Source organism: Cetorhinus maximus, chromosome 18, assembly GCF_964194155.1.
Source record: "Cetorhinus maximus chromosome 18, sCetMax3.hap1.1, whole genome shotgun sequence".
Taxonomy (NCBI): domain Eukaryota; kingdom Metazoa; phylum Chordata; class Chondrichthyes; order Lamniformes; family Cetorhinidae; genus Cetorhinus; species Cetorhinus maximus.
In genome coordinates this window covers 79,712,914-79,733,547 of record NC_135896.1, presented here as the reverse complement: position 1 = coordinate 79,733,547, position 20,634 = coordinate 79,712,914, and the positions used below count along the sequence as shown (strand labels likewise).

Below are 20,634 nucleotides of genomic sequence, written 5' to 3'. Positions count from 1 at the left end.
TTCGTCAGTGCTGGAGGGAGTGATTGTTTATGGAAGGTGTGACAATCCAGCGGGCTGCTTTGTCCTGGATGGTGTCAAGCTTCTTGAATGTTGTTGGGGCTGTACTCGTCCAGGCAAATGGAGAGTGTTCCATCACACTCCTGACTTGTGCGTTGTAAATGGTGGAAAAGCTTTGGGGAGTCAGGAGGTGGGTTACTTGCTGCAGGATTCCTAGCCTTTGACCTGCTCTTATAGCCACAGTATTTATATGGCTAGTCCAGTTCAGTTTCTGGTCAATGGCAACCCCCAGGATGTTGATGGCCTGGGATTCAGTGATGGGAATGCCATTGAATGTCAAAGGGGAATGGTTATATTCTCTCTTCTTGGAGATGGTCATTGCCTGGCACTTGTGTGGTGTGAATGTTACTTGTCACTTGTCAGCTCAAGCTTGAATATTGTCCAGGTCTTGCTGCATTTGCACGTGGACTGCTTCAGTGTCTGAGGAGTTGCAAATGGTGCTAAACATTGTGCAATCATCGGTGAACATCCCCACTTCTGACCTTATGATGGAAGGAAGGTCATTGATGAAGCAGTTGAAGATGTTTGGGCCTAGGACATTACCCTGAGGAACTCCTGCAATGATGTCCTGGAGCTGAGATGATTGACCTCCAACAACCATGACCATCTTCTTTTGTGCTAGGTATAACTCTAACCAGTGTGGAATATTTTCCCCCTGATTCCCATTGACTCCCATTTTGCTAGGGGCCTTTGATGCCACACTTGGTCAAATGGTGCCTTTGTATCACGGGTAGTTACTCTGGCCTCACCTCTGGAGTTAGGTTGTTTCGTCCATGTTTGAACCAAGGCTGAGTGACCCTGGCGGAACCCAAACTGAGCACCAGTGAGCAGGCTGTTGCTAAGCAAGTGCCGCTTAATAGCCCTCATGATAACCCCTTCCACCGCTTTACTGATGATTGAGAGTAGACTGATGGGGCAGTAATTTGTCAGGATGGTTTTGTCCTGCTTTTTGCATACAGGACATAGTTGGGTAATTTTCCACATTGCTGGGTAGGTGCCAGTGTTGTAGCTGTACTGGAACAGCTTGGCTAGGAGCACGGCAAGTTCTGGAGCGCAAGTCATCAGTACTTTTGGGGGAATATTGCCAGGGCCCACAGCCTTTGCAGTGTCCAGTGCCTTCAGCTGTTTTTTCATATCATGTGGAGTGAATCGAATTGGCTGAAGATAGGCATCTGTGATGCTGGGGACCACTGTGGGAGACCGAGAAGGATCATCCATTCGGCACTTCTGGCTGAAGATTGTTGCGAATGTTTCAGCTTTATCTTTTGCACTAAGGATGGGGATATTTGTAGAGTTTCCTCCTCCAGTGAGCTGTTTAATTGTCCACCACCATTCACGACTGGATGTGGCAGGACTGCAGAGGTTAGAACTGATCTGTTGGTTGTGGAATTGCTTAGCTTAGTCTATCACTTGCTGCTGAAGGTTTGGCATGCAAGTAGTCCTGAGTTGTAGCTTCACCAGGTTGACACCTCATTTTTTTTATGCCTGATGCTGCTCCTGGCATGCCCTCCTGCATCATTGAACCAGGGTTGAACACTGGTGGTAATGGTAGAGAGGGGGATATGCCAGACCATGAGGTTACAGATTGTGCTCGAGTACAATTCTGTTTGATGCCATACTCGGATGCCCACAGCATCTCATGGATGCCTGGTGTTGAGTTGCTAGACCTGTTCTATATAGCACTATGGTAGTGCCACACAACACAAAGGAGGGAAGGAAATTAGCAAAGGACATTAGTGAACCAGATGGGTTTTTACAACAATCGTCGGTGGTTTCATGGTCATTAGACTTTTAATTCCAGATTTTTACTGAATTCACCATCTGGTGGTGGGATTCGAACCCGGTATCCCAGAGCATTACCTGGGGTCTCTGGATTACTAGCCCAGTGATAATACGCCACAGCCTCCCCACCTCCCACAGATATATAATAAGATTGGTGAAACACACATTGATGACTGAGAAAGTTTGTGGGGGTATTTATTAGGAATTGGTCGCATGACAGGAAATAGGGATCAAAGAATGTGAAAAATGTTGTTCCTCAGCAATCTATACTAGGAACTCAGCCTTTATATATATATCAGTGACTTGGATGAAGGAATAGAAAGGAAAAGCACAGTGGTGCAGATGGAAGCAAGAAGTTAATAAGGGATATAGATCGATTAGAGTGGGCAAAACTGTGACCAAGGATGTACAATACAGGGAAGTGTGAGGATATCCACTTTTGAGCCAAGAAAGACAGATTATAATGTTTTCTTAATAGCAAGAGAATAGGAACTGTGAAGGAGAAATGGCATTAGAAGTTCAGGTACATTAGCCTTCATATGGCTGGAATATAATGGGGAAGAAGGTATGATTCAATTGTGCAGAGCCTTGGTCAGGTTTCATCTGAAGCACTGCATTCAACACAACTCAGAAAAGATATGTTGGCCTTAAGAGAAGGTGCAATGCAAATTCACCATGATAGGAGGGCTTAAAGGGTTAAATTGTGAAGACGGGTTGCATAAACTTGTATTAATTTGAGGATTAATTTGTTTAAAATTATTCAGATTTCATAAGATGCATAGAATGAAACTATTTCCTTTGGTTGGAGAAATCCAGTACAAGGAGTTATAATAAAACTAGAGCTGGACCGTTCAGGATTGAAATCAGGAAGCATGCTGCCACTACCCTTTGTGTGGAAAATGTGAATTCTCTTTCCTAAAGTGCTGAATGGTTGGTCAATTGCAATTTTCTATAGGTAGATCAGATTTTTAATTCTTTGGGGTGTTGGCATTGCTGGGAAGGATTTAACTCGATGACAACGGAAGGGCAATTATGTATCCAAGTCAGGATGATGTGTTACTTGGAGAGGAGCATGGACATGATGTTTCCCTATGCAGGTTGCTCTTGTTCTCCTAGATTGTGGAGCTTGCAGGTTTTGAAGAAGCCTCAGGGACTTGCTGGAGTGCATCCTGGAGATACTACACGCCGCAGCCACAGTACACCCAAGTGGTGGGATGCCTGGATGTTTAAGTTAATGGATGGGTGCTGAGCAGCTCTTGTGCTTTGTCCTGGGTGCTGTAAAGAATCTTGTGTTGTTCGAGCTGAATCCATCCAAATAAGTCACACTCCTGACTTGCGCCTTGTAGATAATGGAGTGGCTTTGGGGTGTCATAAGCTGAACTGCTCACCACAGAATACCTTCTATCTCACCAGTTGTAGGAGCCATGACATTTATGTGGTTGCTCCAGTTGTGTTTCTAGTCAATAGTGTTGTGAATTTTAAATAGTGGGAAAAACCCAGGTTTGAGAAATTGGTAAAGATCCCTAACATAATTATCATTCAAAGGATAGTCATATTTACGCAAAGAAGTCAGGTGGAAGTGTGAAAACGCTAAACAGTAGGCTACTTTTCCTGAATTTCTCAGTAGAGACAAGGTGTCTACGGTTGCCTTTGTAAGAGGTTTAAATTAGTCATGCAATTCCCAGATCAAAGAAACTAAATGCACCTTTACTGTAAGACCATAAGATGTAGGAGCAGAAGTAGACCATTCGGCCCATCGAGCCTGCTCTTCCATTCAGTGAGATCGTGGCTGATCTGATAATCCTCAAATCCACTTTCCTGCCTTTTCCCCATAATCCTTGATTTTGTTACTGATTAAAAATCTGTTTATCTCAGCCCTGAATATACTTAATGACCCAGCCTCTACAGCCCTCTGCAGTAAAGAATTCCATAGATTCACTACCCTCTGAGAGAAGAAATTCCTCCTCGTCTCTGTTTCAAATGGGCAAGCCCTTATGCTGAGATTATGCCCTCTGGTCCTGGACTCTCCCACAAGGGGAAACAACCTCTCAGCATCCACTCTGTCAAGCCCCCTAAGAATCTTATATGTTTCAATAAGGCCGCCTCTCATTCTTCTAAACTCCAATGAGTACAGGCCCAACCTACTCAACCTCTCCTCATAAGAAAATCCCTCCGTACCCAGGATCAACCTAGTGAACCTTCTCTGGACTGCCTCCAATGCCAGTATATCTTTCCTTAGACAAGGAGACCAAAACTGTTCAGTATTCTAGGTGTGGTCTAATTAGTGCCTTGTATAGTTATAGCAAGGCTTCCCTATTTTTATATTCCATTCCCTTTGAAACAAAGGCCAACATTCCATTTGCCCTCCCTATTACCTGCTGAATTTGAATGCTAGCTTTTTGTGATTTGTGCACGAGGACCCCCAAATCCCTCTGTGTTATAGCTTTCTGCAGTCTTTCTCCATGTAAATAATATTCAGCTCCTCTATTCTTCTGCCAAAGTGCATAACCTTACATTTTCCTACATTATATTCTATCTGCTAAGCTTTTGACCACTCACTTAACCTGCCTATGTCCCTCTGTAGACTCCTTGTATCATCCTCACTGCTTGCCTTCCCACTTATTTTTGTATCATCCACAAACTTGGCGATAGTTGATTCTCTTCCCTCATCCAAGTCATTAATGTATATTGTAAATAATTGTGGCCCCAGCACTGACCTCTGTGACACTCCGCTAGTTACAGGTTGCCACCCTGAAATTGCCCCCCTTATCCCAACTCTCTGTCTTCTATTAGTTAGCCAATCCTCTAACCATGCTAATATCCTCCCGACAACACCATGGGCTCTTATCTTATTCAGGAGCCTTCTGTGTGGGACCTTATCTAACGCCTTTTGGAAATCCAAATATGTTACATTTACTGGTTCCCCTTTATCTATCCTGCTTGTTACCTCCTTAAAGAATTCTAATAAATTTGTCAGGTATGATTTTCCCTTCATGAAGCCATGCTGACTCTGCTTGATGATATTATGCATTTCTAAATGCTCTGCTATTACATCCTTTATAATAGACTCTAACATTTTCCCAATGACGGATGTTAAGCTAACTGGCTTATAGTTATCTGTTTTTTGTCCCCCTCCCTATTTGAATAAGGGTGTTACATTGGCAGTTTTCCAATCCTCTGGGACTTTTCCAGAATCTAAGGATTCTTGGAAGGTTACTACCAGTGCATCCACTATCTCTGTAGCTACTTCCTTTAATATCCCAGGATGCAACCCATCAGGTCTGGGAACTTACTGGCCTTTAGCCCCATTTGTTCTCCTAGCACTTTTTCTCTAGTGATCGTTGTTGTATTTATTTCCTCCCCACCCCCACCCCCTTTTGCCCCTTGATTATTTAGTATTTTTTGAATGCTATTAGCGTCTTCTACTTTGAAGACTGAGGCAAAGTATTTATTCAACTCCTCTGCCATTTCCTGGTTCCCCATTATTATTTCCCCAGCCTCATTCTCTAAGGGGCCTATGATCACTTTGGCCTCTTACTTTTTTATATATTTAAAGGAGCTCTTACTCTCCGTTTTTATATTACTTGCTAGTTTACCCTCAAAGATTATTTTCTCCCTCTTTATTTTTTTGGTCAGCTTTTGTTGACTTTTAAAACTTTCCCAATCCTTTGGCTTACCACTAACCTCTGCCACATTGTATGTTTTTTCTTTGAATTTGATACTATCCTCAACTTCCTTGGTCAACCATGGTTGGTTTACCCCCTTCCTAGAATCCTTCTCTCTCACTGGGATGTATATTTGTTGTGAGTCATGAGCTATTTTCTTAAACATCTGCCATTGTTCATCAACTGTCTTTTCTGCTAAACTCCTTTCCCAGTCCACTGCAGCCAACTCTGCCCTTATCCTTTGTAATCACCCTTATTTAAGTTTAGCACAGATGTTTCTGACCTAGGTTTCTCATTCTCAAACTGAATGCTAAATTCCACCATGTTATCGTCACTGTTTCCGAGGAGATCTTTTACTCTGAGATCATTTATTAAACTTGCCTCATTACACATTACCAAATCCAAAATAGCCTTATCCCTGGTTGGATCTACAACATATTGTTCTAGGAAACTTTCCCAAATATGCTCTATGAATTCTTGCTCATGTCTATCTCTGCCAATTTGGTTTTCCTAATCTATGTGAAGATTGAATTCACCCATGATTAATGTACTGCCTTTTTTTACATGCCCTCATTACTTCCTGATTTATTTGCTGTTGTACAGTATAGCTGCTGTTAGTGGGCCTAAAGACTACTCCCACCAATGTCGTCTTCCCCTTGTTATTTCTTACCTCCCCCCCCATATGGATTCTACATCTTCCAATCCAAGATCATTTCTTGCTATCATACTTATTCCATCTTGTACTAACAAAGCTACCCACCACCCTTTCCTTCCTGCCTGTCCTTTCAAAAAGTCTCATACCCCTGAATATTTAGTTCCCAGCTTTGATTTCCTTGTAACCATGTCTCCGTAATGGCTGTAAGATCATACCCATTAACCTCCATTGGTGCCGTTAATTCATTTATTTAGTTTCTAATACTACGTGCGTTTAAGTAAAGAGCCATTAATTTTGCCTTTTTGCCATTTTTTCCCCCTTTGACCCTATTTGCTGCTGTTTTTTTATATTTGTACACTGTCCCTTCCTGTCACACTCTGTGTATCATTACCTAAAGAGCTGTCCTGTAATGCTGCCATATCCTTTTGCTTTGTAAGCCTATGTATCCCCTCTCCAGAATCTTCCCCCTCTCTATTTAACTTAAAGCCCTCTCTACAGCCCCAGTTATTCGATTCGCCAGGGCGCAGTGAAGCCTGTCCCACTGGAACCGATCCTTCTACCCCAGTACTGGTGCCAATGCCCCATGAACTGAAACTTATTCTTCCCACACCAATCTTTGAGCCATGCATTTAACACCTTGACTTTATTTATCCTATGCCAGTTTGCCCATGGCCTGAGTAATAATCCTGAGATAATTACCTTGGAGGTTCTGCTTTTTAATTTAGCTCCTAACTGTTCAAATTCTTTCAGCAGAACCTACTTTTTAGCCCTATCAATGTCGTTGGTACCAACGTGAACGTCAACAACTGGATCCATCCCTTCGCACTCCAAGTTCCTGTCCCGCCCTGAGGAGATGACCTTAACACTGGCACCGGGCAGGCAACACAGCCTTCGGGACTCATGCTCATGGCACAGTGAATAGTATCTATCCTCCTAATTATACTGTCCCCTACCACTGCTACATTCCTATTTCCTCCCTCCATTTGAATGGCTCCCTGTACCACGGTGCCATGGTCAGTTCGCTCATTCTCCCCACTCTCGCCTACACAGCTTGCAAGAACCTTGTAACTGTTGGACAGTTGCAGGGGCCAAGGCTCCTTGAACGCTACCCCCTGGTCCCCATGCCTGCCTCACCTACAGTCACACCCTCCTGTCCCTGATCACAGACCAAATTTGAATTATCTAATCTGAGGGGTGTGACCACCTCCTGGAGCAATGTGTCCAGGTAACTTTCCCCCTTGCTGATGTGGCGCAATGTCTGCAGCCCAGACTCCAGCTCCTCAACTCTGATCCGAAGTTCCTCGAGCTGCAAACACTTACTACAAATGTGTTCGCTCTGGATCACCTTGGTGTCCTGCAGCTCCCACATGCTGTGCAGCAATACATCCCCCATCCTGCCATCACTATCGTATTTTATTTAATTTATTAATTAATTACTTTCATATCCCTGCTCTTTACACTTGAACAATTCCCCGCTCTTTACACTTGATTGTAATTAATTTTTTTTACACCGGTATCGACCTTAAACTTCACAAACTATTTTTAAGAAAAAGAGAGATAAAAAAGACTAGAGACTCAAACACAAACTGAAGACCTTACTTTTACTTTAAAGACTAGAAATACTCACCAATCCTACTCACCAGTCAGCTGCTTTCCCTGCATTCGCGTCACGTTATGGTTCGTGACGTCTCTCCGTCACTGGCCTCACTGCAGGTAGGGCTCTCAAATCCGTGCCTTTTATCCTCTGCTGCTCTCCTCTCACTGTTTCAAAATGTGAAACTCCTGGCTCTCCTCCTGCTGCTTCAAACAAACTCCCAGCTCTCCTTTCACTGTTTCAAACTGTGAAATTCCCGGCTCCCCTCTCTCTGTTTCAAACTGTAAAACCCCTGGTTCTCCTCTCGCTGCTTCAAACAAACTCCTGGCTCTCAGGTCGCTGTTTCAAACTGAAACTCCCGGCTCTCCTCTCGCTATTTCAAACTGTGAAACTCCCGGTTCTCCTTGTTTACAAAGGGTTTTCTTGGGGGGAACCAGCAAGTCTGAAGAGAGAGTTGTTAAGTCTATTAAAGAGAGGAATTATTCATGTGGGTCCCAGAATCAAAAAGTTCGTTGGACATCTCAACTAACTTCTGTTACATATAGAGCGATTCAGGATGGAGCGTTGGTTGGAATTCTGGGGAGTTGTCTGAGAATTTTGCAGAAGGTTTTGAGGGTTGAAGCTGAAGACAACCGAGTTTAAGGGTACAAGCTCTGAGTTCAGAAGGCAGAGGAAAAGAATTTGCCGAGAGCTGTGGACCAGGAGAATAGAATTATTAGAAAGCAGGGCTGTTTCTAACTTTTGTTTAGGTTACTGTGAAGGATTACGAGTGAAGCGCAGGCTCGAGTTGAAAAGTCCTAGATCTTACAAAGGCAGCTGTGGACGAGTTTGGAGTTGGTCTCAAGAAAGTAGATAACCTTCAAGCACCTCATAAGTAGCCAAAGACTTTCTGGGTGAGTCATAGTGGAAAAGGGAAGGCTCAGTTGAGGGCTTTAATGTAACTGTCTGTGGTTATATTTTATTGTGCTTTTTGATGTAAAGTACCTAATTACCTAAGACAGTGTTTATCTCATGGTGTTGGCTTTACTTGATTTTTATATTGTAAAATTTTTTTTTTTTGAACTGTGGAATCTTGTGGCTCATTCTTTCTGCAAAAAACAGTGTTCAAATTTCTCTTTAAACGTTAATGTCTTCTATGGAGATTGTAACAATAGTGACTGTAAAAATATTGATGGTGGTGATGATAATGTCATTGAATGTGAAGATGAGGTTTTTAGGTTATCTCTCTTGGAGATGGCCCTTGCCTGGCACTTGTTATTTATCAGCCCCATAGTCCATTTCTTGCTGCATTTGGGCATGGACTACTTCATTGTCTGAGGAATTGTTACTGGAGCTGAACAATTCTATAATCAGCCCTATTCCTGAACTTCTGATTAAGCAACTGAAGGTAGTTGGGCCTTAAACTCCTACAGCAATGTTCTGGAACTAAGATGGCCTCGAATGACCACAACCATCTTCCTTTAAGCCAGGTACAATTCCAGCCAATAGAAAGTTTTCTCCTTCACCCCCACTGACTTCCATGCTATTAGGGCTTTTTGATGCCAATCAGTTGAATGTCACTTTGACATCAAGGGCAGTCATTCACATTTCTCATGAAGGTTTAAGTAGGTTGACAAAGCATTAATTAGCCCGATTGTATTTGTTCTGCTTTTTGTGGACTGCATATATTTGACAATTTTACAGGTAGTTGCTAGTGTTTTAACTGTAATGGCGAAGCTTAGCTGATGGCTGATTCTGAAGATTCAGTGTCCCATTGTTAATAACATCATTGGCTTACCAAATAAATCAACTCCATGCACTCTTCAGTGGGTGAGATCAATGGGGCAAAGGATAAACACTCTAAACATCTGCTGTAGGTAACAAAGTTGTCCGTTGCTCTGAATGCACCTAGATTCATAACACAGTAAATGAATTGATGGCCCATATTGAAGTAAATAAATATGATCTGATAGCAATTACGGAGACATGGCTGCAGGATGACAAAGATTGGGTCCTTAATATTGAGGGGTACATGACATTCAGGAAGATTAGGAAGCTAGATAAAGGTGGAGGGGTAGCACTGTTAATCAAAGAGGGCATTGGTACAATAGTTAGAGATGACCTTGGTTCAGGAGATCAGGATGTAGAATCGGTTTGAGTGGAGATGAAGAATAGTAGGGAGAAAAATGTCATTAGTGGGAGTGGTCTACAGGCCCCCTAACAGTAGCCACAGTGTAGGACAAAGTATTCAAGAGAAAACACTGTGTGCTTGTGATAAAGGGATGGCAATAATCATGGCTGATTTTAATCTATACAAACTGGAAAAATCAGATTGGCAGTAGTAGCCTGGATGAGGAGTGCTTAAAATGCTCTGTCTCTTGAGAGAGTTTCTTAGAGCAGCATGTTCTGGAACCAACCAGAGAGCAGGTTATACTAGACTTGGTCTTGTGCATTCAGAATAAGTGCATTCCTAGCATAAAGGAAAATGCTAAGGGGAGGACCCACCATCCGTGGTTAACTAAAGAAGTTAAGGAAAGTATCAAACTTAAGGAAAAAGCATACAACTCCGCAAGGATAAGCGGCAGGACAGATGATTGGGCAGAACATAAAGAACAACAGAAAATGGCTAAAAGGTTAATCAGGAGAAAGAAATTAGAGTATGAGAGGAAGCTAGTTAGAAATGTGAAAACGGATGGCAAGAGTTTCTACAGGTGCTTAAAAAGGAAAGAAGTAAGTAAAGTGAGTGTTGGTCCTTAGAGAGTGACGGTGGGGAGTTAATAGATAATAAGGAAATGGCGGAAGAAATGAACAAATATGTTGCTTCTGTGTTCACTATAGAGGATACAAAAAACATTCCAGTAATAGTTGAAAATCAGGAGGTGAACGGGAGAAAGCAACTTGGTAAAATTAAAATCACTAGGGCAATGGTACTGAGCAAATTGATGGAGCTGCAGGCTGGCAAGTCTCCAGGTCCCGATGGACTACATCCTAGGGTCTTAAAAGAGGTGGCTAATGAGGTAGTTGATGCGCTGGAGTTAATTTTCCAAAATTTGCTAGATTCTGTAAAGATTCCATCAGATTGGAAAGCAGCAAATATAACCCCTCTATTCAAGAAGGGAGGGAGGTAGAAAACAGGAAACTATAGTCCAGTTAGCGCTTATCTGTTGTGGGAAAGTTATTAGAATCGATCATTAAGGAAGTTTTGGTGGGCACTTAGAAGAGCTCAAGGCGATCAGCAAGAGTCAGCATGGTTTTGTGAAAGGTAAAACATGTTTAACCAATTTATTGGAGTTGCTTGAAGGAGTAACACACATAGTGGATAAAGGGGAGCCTGTAGACGTACTGCACTTGGATTTCCAGAAGGCGTTTGATAAGGTGCCACATCAAAGATTATTATGGAAAATGAAAGTGCATGGTGTAGGGGGCAACATCTTTGCATGGATAGAAGATTGGCTGGCTGGCAGAAAGCAGAGAGTATGCATAAATGTGTCTTTTTCGGATTGGCAGGATGTGACGAGTGGAGTCCCACAGGTCTGTACTGTGGCCTCAACTTTTTATGATTTACATCAATGGCTTAGATAAGGGGAATGAAGACATGGTAGCTAAATTTGCAGATGACACAAAGATAGGTAGGAAAGTTATGTTGTGAAGAGGACATGAGGTTGCAGATGGCTATAGGTAGGTTGAGTGAGCAGGCAAAGATCTGGCAAATGGAGTTTAATGTAGGAAAATGTGAAGTTGTCCACTTAGGCAGGAAGAACAAAAAAGCAGAGTGTTACTTAAACGGAGAGCAGCTGCATAATTCTGAGGTGCAGAGGGATCTTGGTGTACTAGCACATGAGCCACAAAAAGTTAGTATGCAGGTACAGCAAGTAATTAAGAATGCTAATGGAATGCTACCTTTTATTACGAAAGTAATAAAAGTAAGAATGTTATGCTTTAGTTGTACAGGGCATTGGTGAAACCGCACCTCGAATACTGTGTGCAGTTTTGGTCTCCTTATTTAAGGAAGAATGTAAATACATTGGAGGCGGTTCAAAGGAGGTTTACTAGATTGATACCTGGAATGAGTGGGTTGTCTTATGAGGAAAGGTTGGACAGACTGGGCTTGTTTCCACTGGAGTTTAGAAGAGTATGTGGTGATTTGATTGAAGTATACAAGATGCTGAACGGCCTTGAGAAGGTAGACGTGGAAAGGATGTTTCCTCTTGTGCTGAGTCCAGAACTAGGGGGCATTGTTTTAAAATTAGGGGTTGCCCTTTTGGAACAGAGATGACTTTGGAGCGCTCTACCTCAGAAGGTGGTGGAGGCAGGATCATTGAATATTTTTAAGGTAGAGGTAGATAGATTCTCGTTAAGCAGGGGCATGAAAGGTCATCGGGGTTAGACGGGAATGTGGAAATTGAAACACATGATGATCAGCCACGATCTTATTGAATGGTGGAGCAGGCTCGAGGGGCCAAATGGTCGTCTACTCTTCCTATTTCTCATGTTAATGTCTTGGTACACTTAGAAATTAAGGCTGTCTAATGAACCCATTGGTGAGAGTGACTAAAGCCATCAAGAACCCAGATTGGAACTTCAGTAGGCCGACTAATTATTTGTAGAATGACAGTGTCTCAATTGGCCTCTACCCCAGGTTAAATTGGGGAAGATTGTGTACTTTTATGCTTTCCAATAGCCACTGCTGGAAAGTTTTATTGGGGACAAGATTGCCCATGATTGCCCTTTGGAAAAATCGTCTGCTGAAAGCAGCAGCTTGCATTTAAATAAATTATTGGAAGAATTTCCCAATGTGCTTCAGAGTGTTAAGGTTAAAAAATGGATGCTGAGTGCAGATTAGGAGGGCTGGCCAAAGCCTTTCTCAAAATGAGGTTTTAGCAGGATCTTCAAGAAAGATAGGGAGGTTTAGGGGAAGTAGCTCTAGAGAGTGGGACCATGGCATCTGAAGGCAGAAATGCCAGTGTTGCAGTGGGCGTGGTGAAGGTTAATGTATAACAAGCCAGAATAAGAGGAACGGAGTGGCGATGCAGAACTGGAAGAAGATACAGTGGTATAGAGAGGTGAGGCCATGGATGGATTTAGACACAAACATGAGAATTCTATATTTGTGTTGGAGGACTGGAGCTAATGTAGGTCAATGAGGATGGCAGTAAGGGGCAAGTAGGACTTGGTGTGGGATAAGATAAACTGAATGAGATGACATTGAAGGGGTGGTGTGTGATCAGATGCTGGCCAGGAGAACATTAGAGTAATACTGCCTGGAGATCACAAATGAGGTAGATGAGGTGAGCTGAGACAGGTTGAAGGAAGACAAAGTTAGAGTTGAAAGTAGCCATTGTGATGTAGGGAACGTGAGGCTGGAAGCTCCGTTGGGGCAAAGCAGGACACCAGTGTTGTACACAGTGTGGTTCAATCTTGAACTGTGGCTGGAGTTGTAGTTGGTGCCAAAGTTCCGGAGTTTGTGGCAGGGGCTGGAGGTAAGGTGGCTTCGGTCTTCCTGATGTACAGCTGGAGGAAGCCAATTCAAGACTATGGGCAGAATTTTCTGCCTGTTGGGCAGGCGGGCCCGACCCAATCTCCAGCGGGCGGGGAGCCGATCCCCGCTGGAGAAGCGGGCCCCGCTGCCATTTTAAGTGGGCAAGCCAGTTAAGGCCCGCCCAGCGTGACTATGCGCTTCCTGTGCGGGCGGGGCGGGATTCTTTCGCAAAAGAGCGCACATCTCCCTGAGGCTAAGTGCTGCCTCAGGGAGGTCGCTGACAGCTGTATAAACTTTAAAAATAGAAAAATAATAAAACCCTTAACATGTCCCCCTCATGTGACAATGTCACACGAGATGGGACATGTTAATAAATTTCACAAACTTTAATAAACTTTTTTAAACCCTACATGAAACCTCATCCCGCCAGTGGATGAGGTTTCATCTTTTTTCAGAAGCCCGCCAGGGCTCCTGGCCTGCCCACCAACCTTAAAGTTGGACGGGCAGGGCCTTTAATTGTTTTAATTATCCTGTCAATGGCCTCAATTGGCCATTGACAGGTCGGTGGGTGGACAGCTGATCTCGCTGTGCCCCCGCCTTCCTGAAAATTTAAATGGGGCAGGGTGACGTCCCTAACGTCATCCCGTGTCATTTTGCTGTCGGCGAGCCCCCTGCTCGCCGACAGCAAAATCCAACCCTATATGTTGGACAAACAATCTGAAAGTACAGGTGTAGTTGAGAGATGAAGCTGACTGTCATTTGCATACCTGTGGAATTAGACCTCATGTTGTTTTGTGATGCTGTCGCGGGCCACTTGTAGATGTGGAAAATGTGGAGACCAGGGATGAAACCTTGGTGGACTTTGGGGGTGGGAGTAGAATCAGTTATTGGAAAATGCTCACTCTTTAGGTTTACACATGAGGAGTGGCACAGTTGCATGACTGATATTTGCGGAACTGGAACCTAAGCACGAGCCAGTACCTTCAGTAGAGCAGAGATGGTAAAGGCAGATGTATTTTCCAAGAATAACTTGTTGTTCTGATACTACTAGGTTTTATTTTCTTTCTATCAGATTTTATTTTGCTATCTTTCCAATTTGATTTCTGTACCTAACAAATGCCAATCAACTAATTTGGAGCTACCTATCAGCGAAAACAAAAGCCGTTGATATGTTTGCCACACCGCTGGATTCCTCAAGTTCCATCATAAGACAGAGAAACATGTGTGTGGAATCCTTTACAATAAGTGGTTTGAAAATGTATATTGTATTATTGTTTTAACCAGAAATTAATGTGGTTTTATTCTCTTTGCATTAAGATCCTCCTATCAGTATTGTGCTGTGGTACTATGATTTCTGCTTGGTGTTGCAGGTGGAATTGAGACTGGTTCAATCACTGAGATGTTTGGAGAGTTTCGCACTGGAAAGACCCAGCTCTGTCACACATTGGCAGTGACATGCCAGGTACCTAATGTAACAGTATTTTTTAAACTCTCGTTTGATCACATTAGTTAGGTCACTGTGTTTCTCAATTATCCTGCCTGTTGAGATCGCCACTTGGCCTCCACCAAGTATTACTGTTTGATTTTATATGTTTCGTGAACGGATGACCAACATTTATCTTTTTCTTTCTGCCAGTGTCACTCTGAACCTCCGTATCTCTTGTACTTGTCTTATTTTGTTCTCTGGGGTAGTGCTTTCACTACACTTGATATTTTCTATGGACCTGCTCATAATTATACCTCCTCCGGGAAGAAATCTGCCAGTACCCTAAAGGGAAATCCAGAATTTTCATTTTATAACATTATACAAATAGTTGCAAAAAAAAAATGCGCAGAGCCTGTGTCTCTACCATTCCAGACTAATTATGGGGACACTAATATCTCGTGCAAGTGACATCTGTTCAGCATGGAATATCATTGCAGTGAAGCAAACTCCCTCAGCATCTCCCGGTTGACGACAGTTACAAGTATATGGAAGCTGTTGATGTTAAAAGAGAGAATATTTTTCTGCTTTGTTGAAAACTTATTAATTTTTCCCCTTTCATTGGCTTGCAGTTACCTATTGACCGTGGTGGTGGAGAGGGAAAAGCTATGTACATTGATACTGAAGGTACTTTCCGCCCAGAACGCCTTCTTGCTGTTGCTGAAAGGTTCGTAATGCAGTATAATAATTCCAGTAGATTTACAGTCATCCGATTGGATGGTCTTTCAAAGTTAATAGTTTACAATTATACTTTTGGGGTGAGGAGGTAATTTGGGGAACTATGTTCCTTATTAAATTGGAGCATATTCAGGACTGTTTGACCTCATTACTTATGGTCTATGATGTGATTTAGGCTACTGAGGCACACTGGAACCTAATGAGAAGAGATGCACTATCCCAACACACTCCTCTGATCAGGACGTTATGTTTTTCCAATGGACGATAATCCATAATGATTGTCTGAACAGTGCTGAGCATTGATAAAAATCAGGAGAAATGACCAAAATTGTGGTCAAAATGCATATTTGGTGAAAGGATGTAACAAGGCAAAGAGGTTTGTGGAGTTGCAGTGAGTGGGGCTAAGATAATTGAAAGCTCCGCCTCGAATGGATCAACAGGGGAGTACTGAAGGCAAGAGTCAGAGGACTGAAGAGTATGGGTTGATGGGAGTTACAGAATTGGGTTTGTGAATGGATTTGTAAGCAAGGACATCGACTTTGAATTCCATGTGTTGGAGGACAAAGGTCCAGTGAAATTTGGCAAGAATAAGGGTGATCAATAAATGGTATGTTTATTGATCACCTATTGATAAGCATATAACTGCGCAAAGGTGAGTGGCAGGTGAGATGATTGGATAGAATATAAAGAACAGTAGAGAATGACCAAAAGGTGAATCAGGAGAAAGAAATTAGAGCATGAGAGGAAACTAGCTAGAAACGCATAAACAGATAGCAAGAGTTTCAACAGACATTTAAAAAGGAAGAGTAAGTAAAGTGAGTGTTGGTCCTCTAGAGAGTGAGAATGGGGAGTTAATAATAGTAGATAAGGAAATGGCAGATGAAATGAACAAATATTTTGCTTCTGACTTCACTATGGAGGATCATAAAAAACAACCCAATAATAGCTGTAAATCAGGAGGTGGAAGGGAGAGAGTAACTTGGTGAAATTACTATCACTAGGGAAATGGTACTGAGCAAACTGACGGAGCTGCGGGCTGATAAGTCTCCGGGTCCGATAAACTTCATCCTAGGGTCTTAAAACAGTTGGTTAATGAGGTAGCAGATACATTGGTGTTAATTTTCCAAAATTCTTTAGATTCTGGAAAGCTTCCATCAGACTGGAAAGTAGCAAATATAGCCCCTCTATTCCAGAAGTGGGGAGGCAGGAAACTATAGGCCAGTTAGCTTGACATCTGTCATGGGGAAGGTGTTAGAATCGATTGTTACAGGATTTAGCTGGGCACTTAAGAGAAACGCAAGCTAATCGGGAAGAGTCAGCATGGTTTTGTGAAAGGGAAATCATTTTTAACCTATTTATTAGAGTTCTTTGAAGGAGTAACATGTGCTGTGGATATAGATGTACTGTATTTGGATTTCCAGAGGTATTTGATAAGGCGCCACATCAGAAGTTATTGTGGAAAATAAAAGCTCATGGTGTAGGGGTAACATATTATCATGGATAGAAGGTTGGCTGACTGGCAGAAAGCAGAGAGTACAGTCTTTGTCTGATTGGCAGAATCTGACGAGTGGAGTCCCATAGGGTTCTGTGCTGGAGCCTCAACGTTTTTACAGTTTACATCAATGACTTTGAGGGGAGCAAAGGCATGGTAGCTAAATTTGGGAATGACACAAAGATAGGTAGGAAAGTATATTATGAAGAAGGAGTTGGCAGACAGATATAGATAGGTTGAGTGAGTGGGCAGAAATCTGGCAGATGGAGTATAATTTGGGAAAATGTGAAGTTGTTCACTTTGGCAGGAAGAATAAAAAAACAGAGTATTACTTAAACGGTGACCAACTGCAGAATTCAGAGATGCAGGGGGATCTCAGTGTTCTCGTGCATGAGTCTCAAAAAGTTAGTATGCAGGTACAGCAAATAATTATGAAGGCTATTGGAATGCTATCCTTTATTGCGAGAGGAATTGAACATAAAAGTTAGGATGTTATGCTTCAGTTATACAGGGCATTGGTGAGACTGTACTCGAATAGTGTGCAGTTTTGGTTTCCTTATTTGAGGAAGGATGTAAATGCATTGGAGGTGGTTTAGAGGAGGTTTACTCAACTAATACCTGGAATGAGTGACTTGCCTTATAAGGATATGTTGGACAGGCTGTGCTTGTTTCCACTGGAGTTTAGAAGAGTAAGGGGTGGCTTGATTGAAGTATATAAGTTCCTGAATGGCCTTGACATAGGAAGAATGTTTCCTTTTGTAAATGAATCCAGAACTATAGGGCACTAAAATTAGGGCTCGCCCTTTTAGGACAGAGATGAGAAGAGGTTTTTTTTTCTGAGGGTTGTGCGACTTTGGAACTGTCTGCCTCAAGGCGGTGGCAGCAGGGTCATTGAATATTTTTAAGGTGGAGGTAGTGTTAAAAACACAGCTGATGTTAATTGCTGTGCAAACCAAATCCCAGAGGGAAACTTGGCTTAAAAGTTTTATTAACAAGAATAAAAGAAAACTTAAGCACACGAGAAAACAGTTGCACAGTTAAAAATTAGTCTTAGAACACATTCCCCAAAAAGACACTCTACTGGGTCAGACCTACTCCCTTTATAGATGTTTAACTATAAAAATCTAGTAATATTACCCAAGGCAAAACTGCTGTAGCTTTAACAGAGGCATGCCACATGACCTCTTAACTCTCTCCCACTCTGCCGTGGAAATTCAAACTTCAGAACAAAACTGCTTGTTGCAACCTAAGACTTTTCTGGCTTTACTCGATGGCTGATTCAAACTGCATCTCCTCCCAGCCCAGGGCTACAGCTCCAGCAGCTCCCAGCTCAACTCCAGTTAACTGCTACATCTCACAGCTCCAGCTCAACAGCTTTCTCTAAAATACCTATCTCCCCCCTTTCATCTCATTAACATTCCATTGTCCTCACACCCCTTTGAAACTCAAATCCTTCCAAATACAAAATCTTGCATGACTCTATTTTGTCTTTGCTTTTGGGTCAATAAAATATAACACCCCTCTTCTATTTGCCAATGGAACTCCTGCAAGATGAAAACATATTTCTTGTCATCTCTGACCTCCCTTTGGTATTCAAACAAACTCAACTTACCTAAAAATGCAAATGTTAGATCTCACCTCTTCACTTGTACCTCAAACCTAACATCTCTAGCCTTTTCGGAGAGGGATACAATTGACGTTTCGAGTCTGTATGACTCTTCATCTGATGAAGGGTCATACGGACTTGAAACGTCAACTGTATCCCTCTCCGCAGATGCTGTCAGACCTGCTAAGTTTTTCCAGGTATTTTTGTTTTTGTTCTAGATTTCCAGCATCTGCAATATTTTGCTTTTATCTCTAGCCTTTTCATGTTTTAAGCCTCAGAGACAACCTGTCTCCTATTAATCTCTGCCCAGCTTCATTAAATCATACGCACACATGTTGCACACAGTCTTTTTTACAGAATAACTCCATGTTCCCCAAAAATGTTTTTAAAAAAAAATAAATTTCTCACAATAGATGATTCTTGTTAGGCAAGGGAATCAAAGGTTATTGGGGGTGGGAGGGAATGTGGAATTTGTAGCACAAACAGATCAACCATGATCTTATTGAATGGCGGAGCAGGCTTGAGGGCCCGAATGGCCAACTTTTGCTCCTATTTCATATGTTCGTACGGACTTTCTGCAGGACAGGACGTGAATGATATATCTGTGTGAGCGGCAGATTGTGTTTACTAGAACTCTGGGAGGGCTTTTTCAGTTATTGAAAGATGGTTAAGAGTTTCAGCTTTGCGTGTAGGCAGTTTTGTTTGTGTGGAAATCTTAGTGATGGATCAGATGTGATTTTTGAGACTCAGCTGTGTTGAACAGAACCAGCTGGTTCAAGATGAAGAACCAACTGGTGAGGTAAAATGCAGGTACCATAAGGGTATGGAGTTTTGGTGGCAGCTGCTTAAAATTGTTTTGGTTTTACCCAGTATTGAATTTGAAAAGGTTCTGCCTGGCTTGTTTGCAACTTGAGGTCAGGCAGTTTAACAATTCAAGTAAAGAAGTGACACTAAATGCTGTCAGCACACATAGAGAGACTTAACCCCATGCCTGTGGACGAATTCTGAGGGGCACATGCAAGTGAAGAGAAGGGAGGAACCCAGGTGGAACTTAGGGGCATTCTAGGAATTAATATATTAGACTAGAAGGAAAAGCAATTGTTAGACATGTGATTGAACAGGTAAAACGGGAACCGAGTGAGGATTATTCTCTGGAGGTGAACCACGGAAAAGGTGGTGGTGGAGAATGGAGGGCTTGACCATGTAGAATGTCAGATGTTAAGATGAGTGGCTCCAATTCTCAGAGGATGCTGGTGGAAATGATGAAAATGAGATTCAGGAAGGGATTTTGAGAGGAGATATGTATGGAGATGATTCTTGGGATTTTTTTTTATTCATTCACGGGATGTGGGCATCGCTGGCTGGGCCAGCAGTTATTGCCCATTCCTAATTGCCTTGAGAAGGTGGCGGTGAGCTGCCTTCTTGAACCGCTGCAGTCCATGTGGTATAGGTACACTCTGTTGTTAGGAACAGAGCTCCAGGATTTTGACCCAGCGACAGTGCAGGAACAGCGACATATTTCCCAAGTCAGGATGGTGAGTGACTTGGAGGGGAACTTCCAGGTGGTGGTCTTCCCATCTATCTGCTGCCCTGTCTTTCTAGACGGTATTGGTCGTGGATTTGGAAGGTGCTGTTGAAGGAGCCTTGGTGAATTCCTGCATTGCATCTTGTAGATGGTACACACTGCTGCTACTGTGCGTCGGTGGTGGAGGGAGTGAGTGTATGTGGATGTGGTGCCAATCAAGCGGTCTGCTTTGTCCTGGACGGTGTCAGGCTTCTTGAGTGTTGTTGGAGCTGCACTCATCCAGTCAAGTGGGGAGTATGCCATCACACTTCTGACTTGTGCCTTGTAGATGATGGATAGGCTTTGGGGAGTCAGGAGGTGAGTTACCTGTCGCAGGATTCCTAGCCTCTGACCTGCTCTTGTAGCCACAGTATTTATATGGCCAGTCCAGATCAGTTTCTAGTTAATGGTAACCCCCCAGGATGTTGATGGTGGGGTATCCAGTGATGATAATGCCATTGAACATCAAGGGCCAATGGTTGGATTCTCTCTTGTTGGAGATAGTCATTGCCTGATGCTTGTGTGGCGTGGATGTTACTTGCCACTTGTCAGTCCAAGCCTGGATATTGTCCAGGTCTTGCTGCATTTGGACATGGACTG

General features: G+C 42.8%; 1 protein-coding gene across 2 annotated transcripts in view; it reads left to right on the top strand.

Moving 5' to 3' along the window:
- The window catches only part of rad51 (RAD51 recombinase), a 121,860-nt gene that overhangs the window by 83,003 nt on the left and 18,223 nt on the right, over positions 1 to 20,634 (top strand). For both annotated transcript variants that reach the window (XM_078563029.1, XM_078563030.1), the window contains exons 5-6: positions 14,582 to 14,673; positions 15,267 to 15,361. In XM_078563029.1, coding sequence (XP_078419155.1) covers positions 14,582 to 14,673; positions 15,267 to 15,361 — 187 coding nt within the window. The remainder of the gene's footprint in view (positions 1 to 14,581; positions 14,674 to 15,266; positions 15,362 to 20,634) is intronic.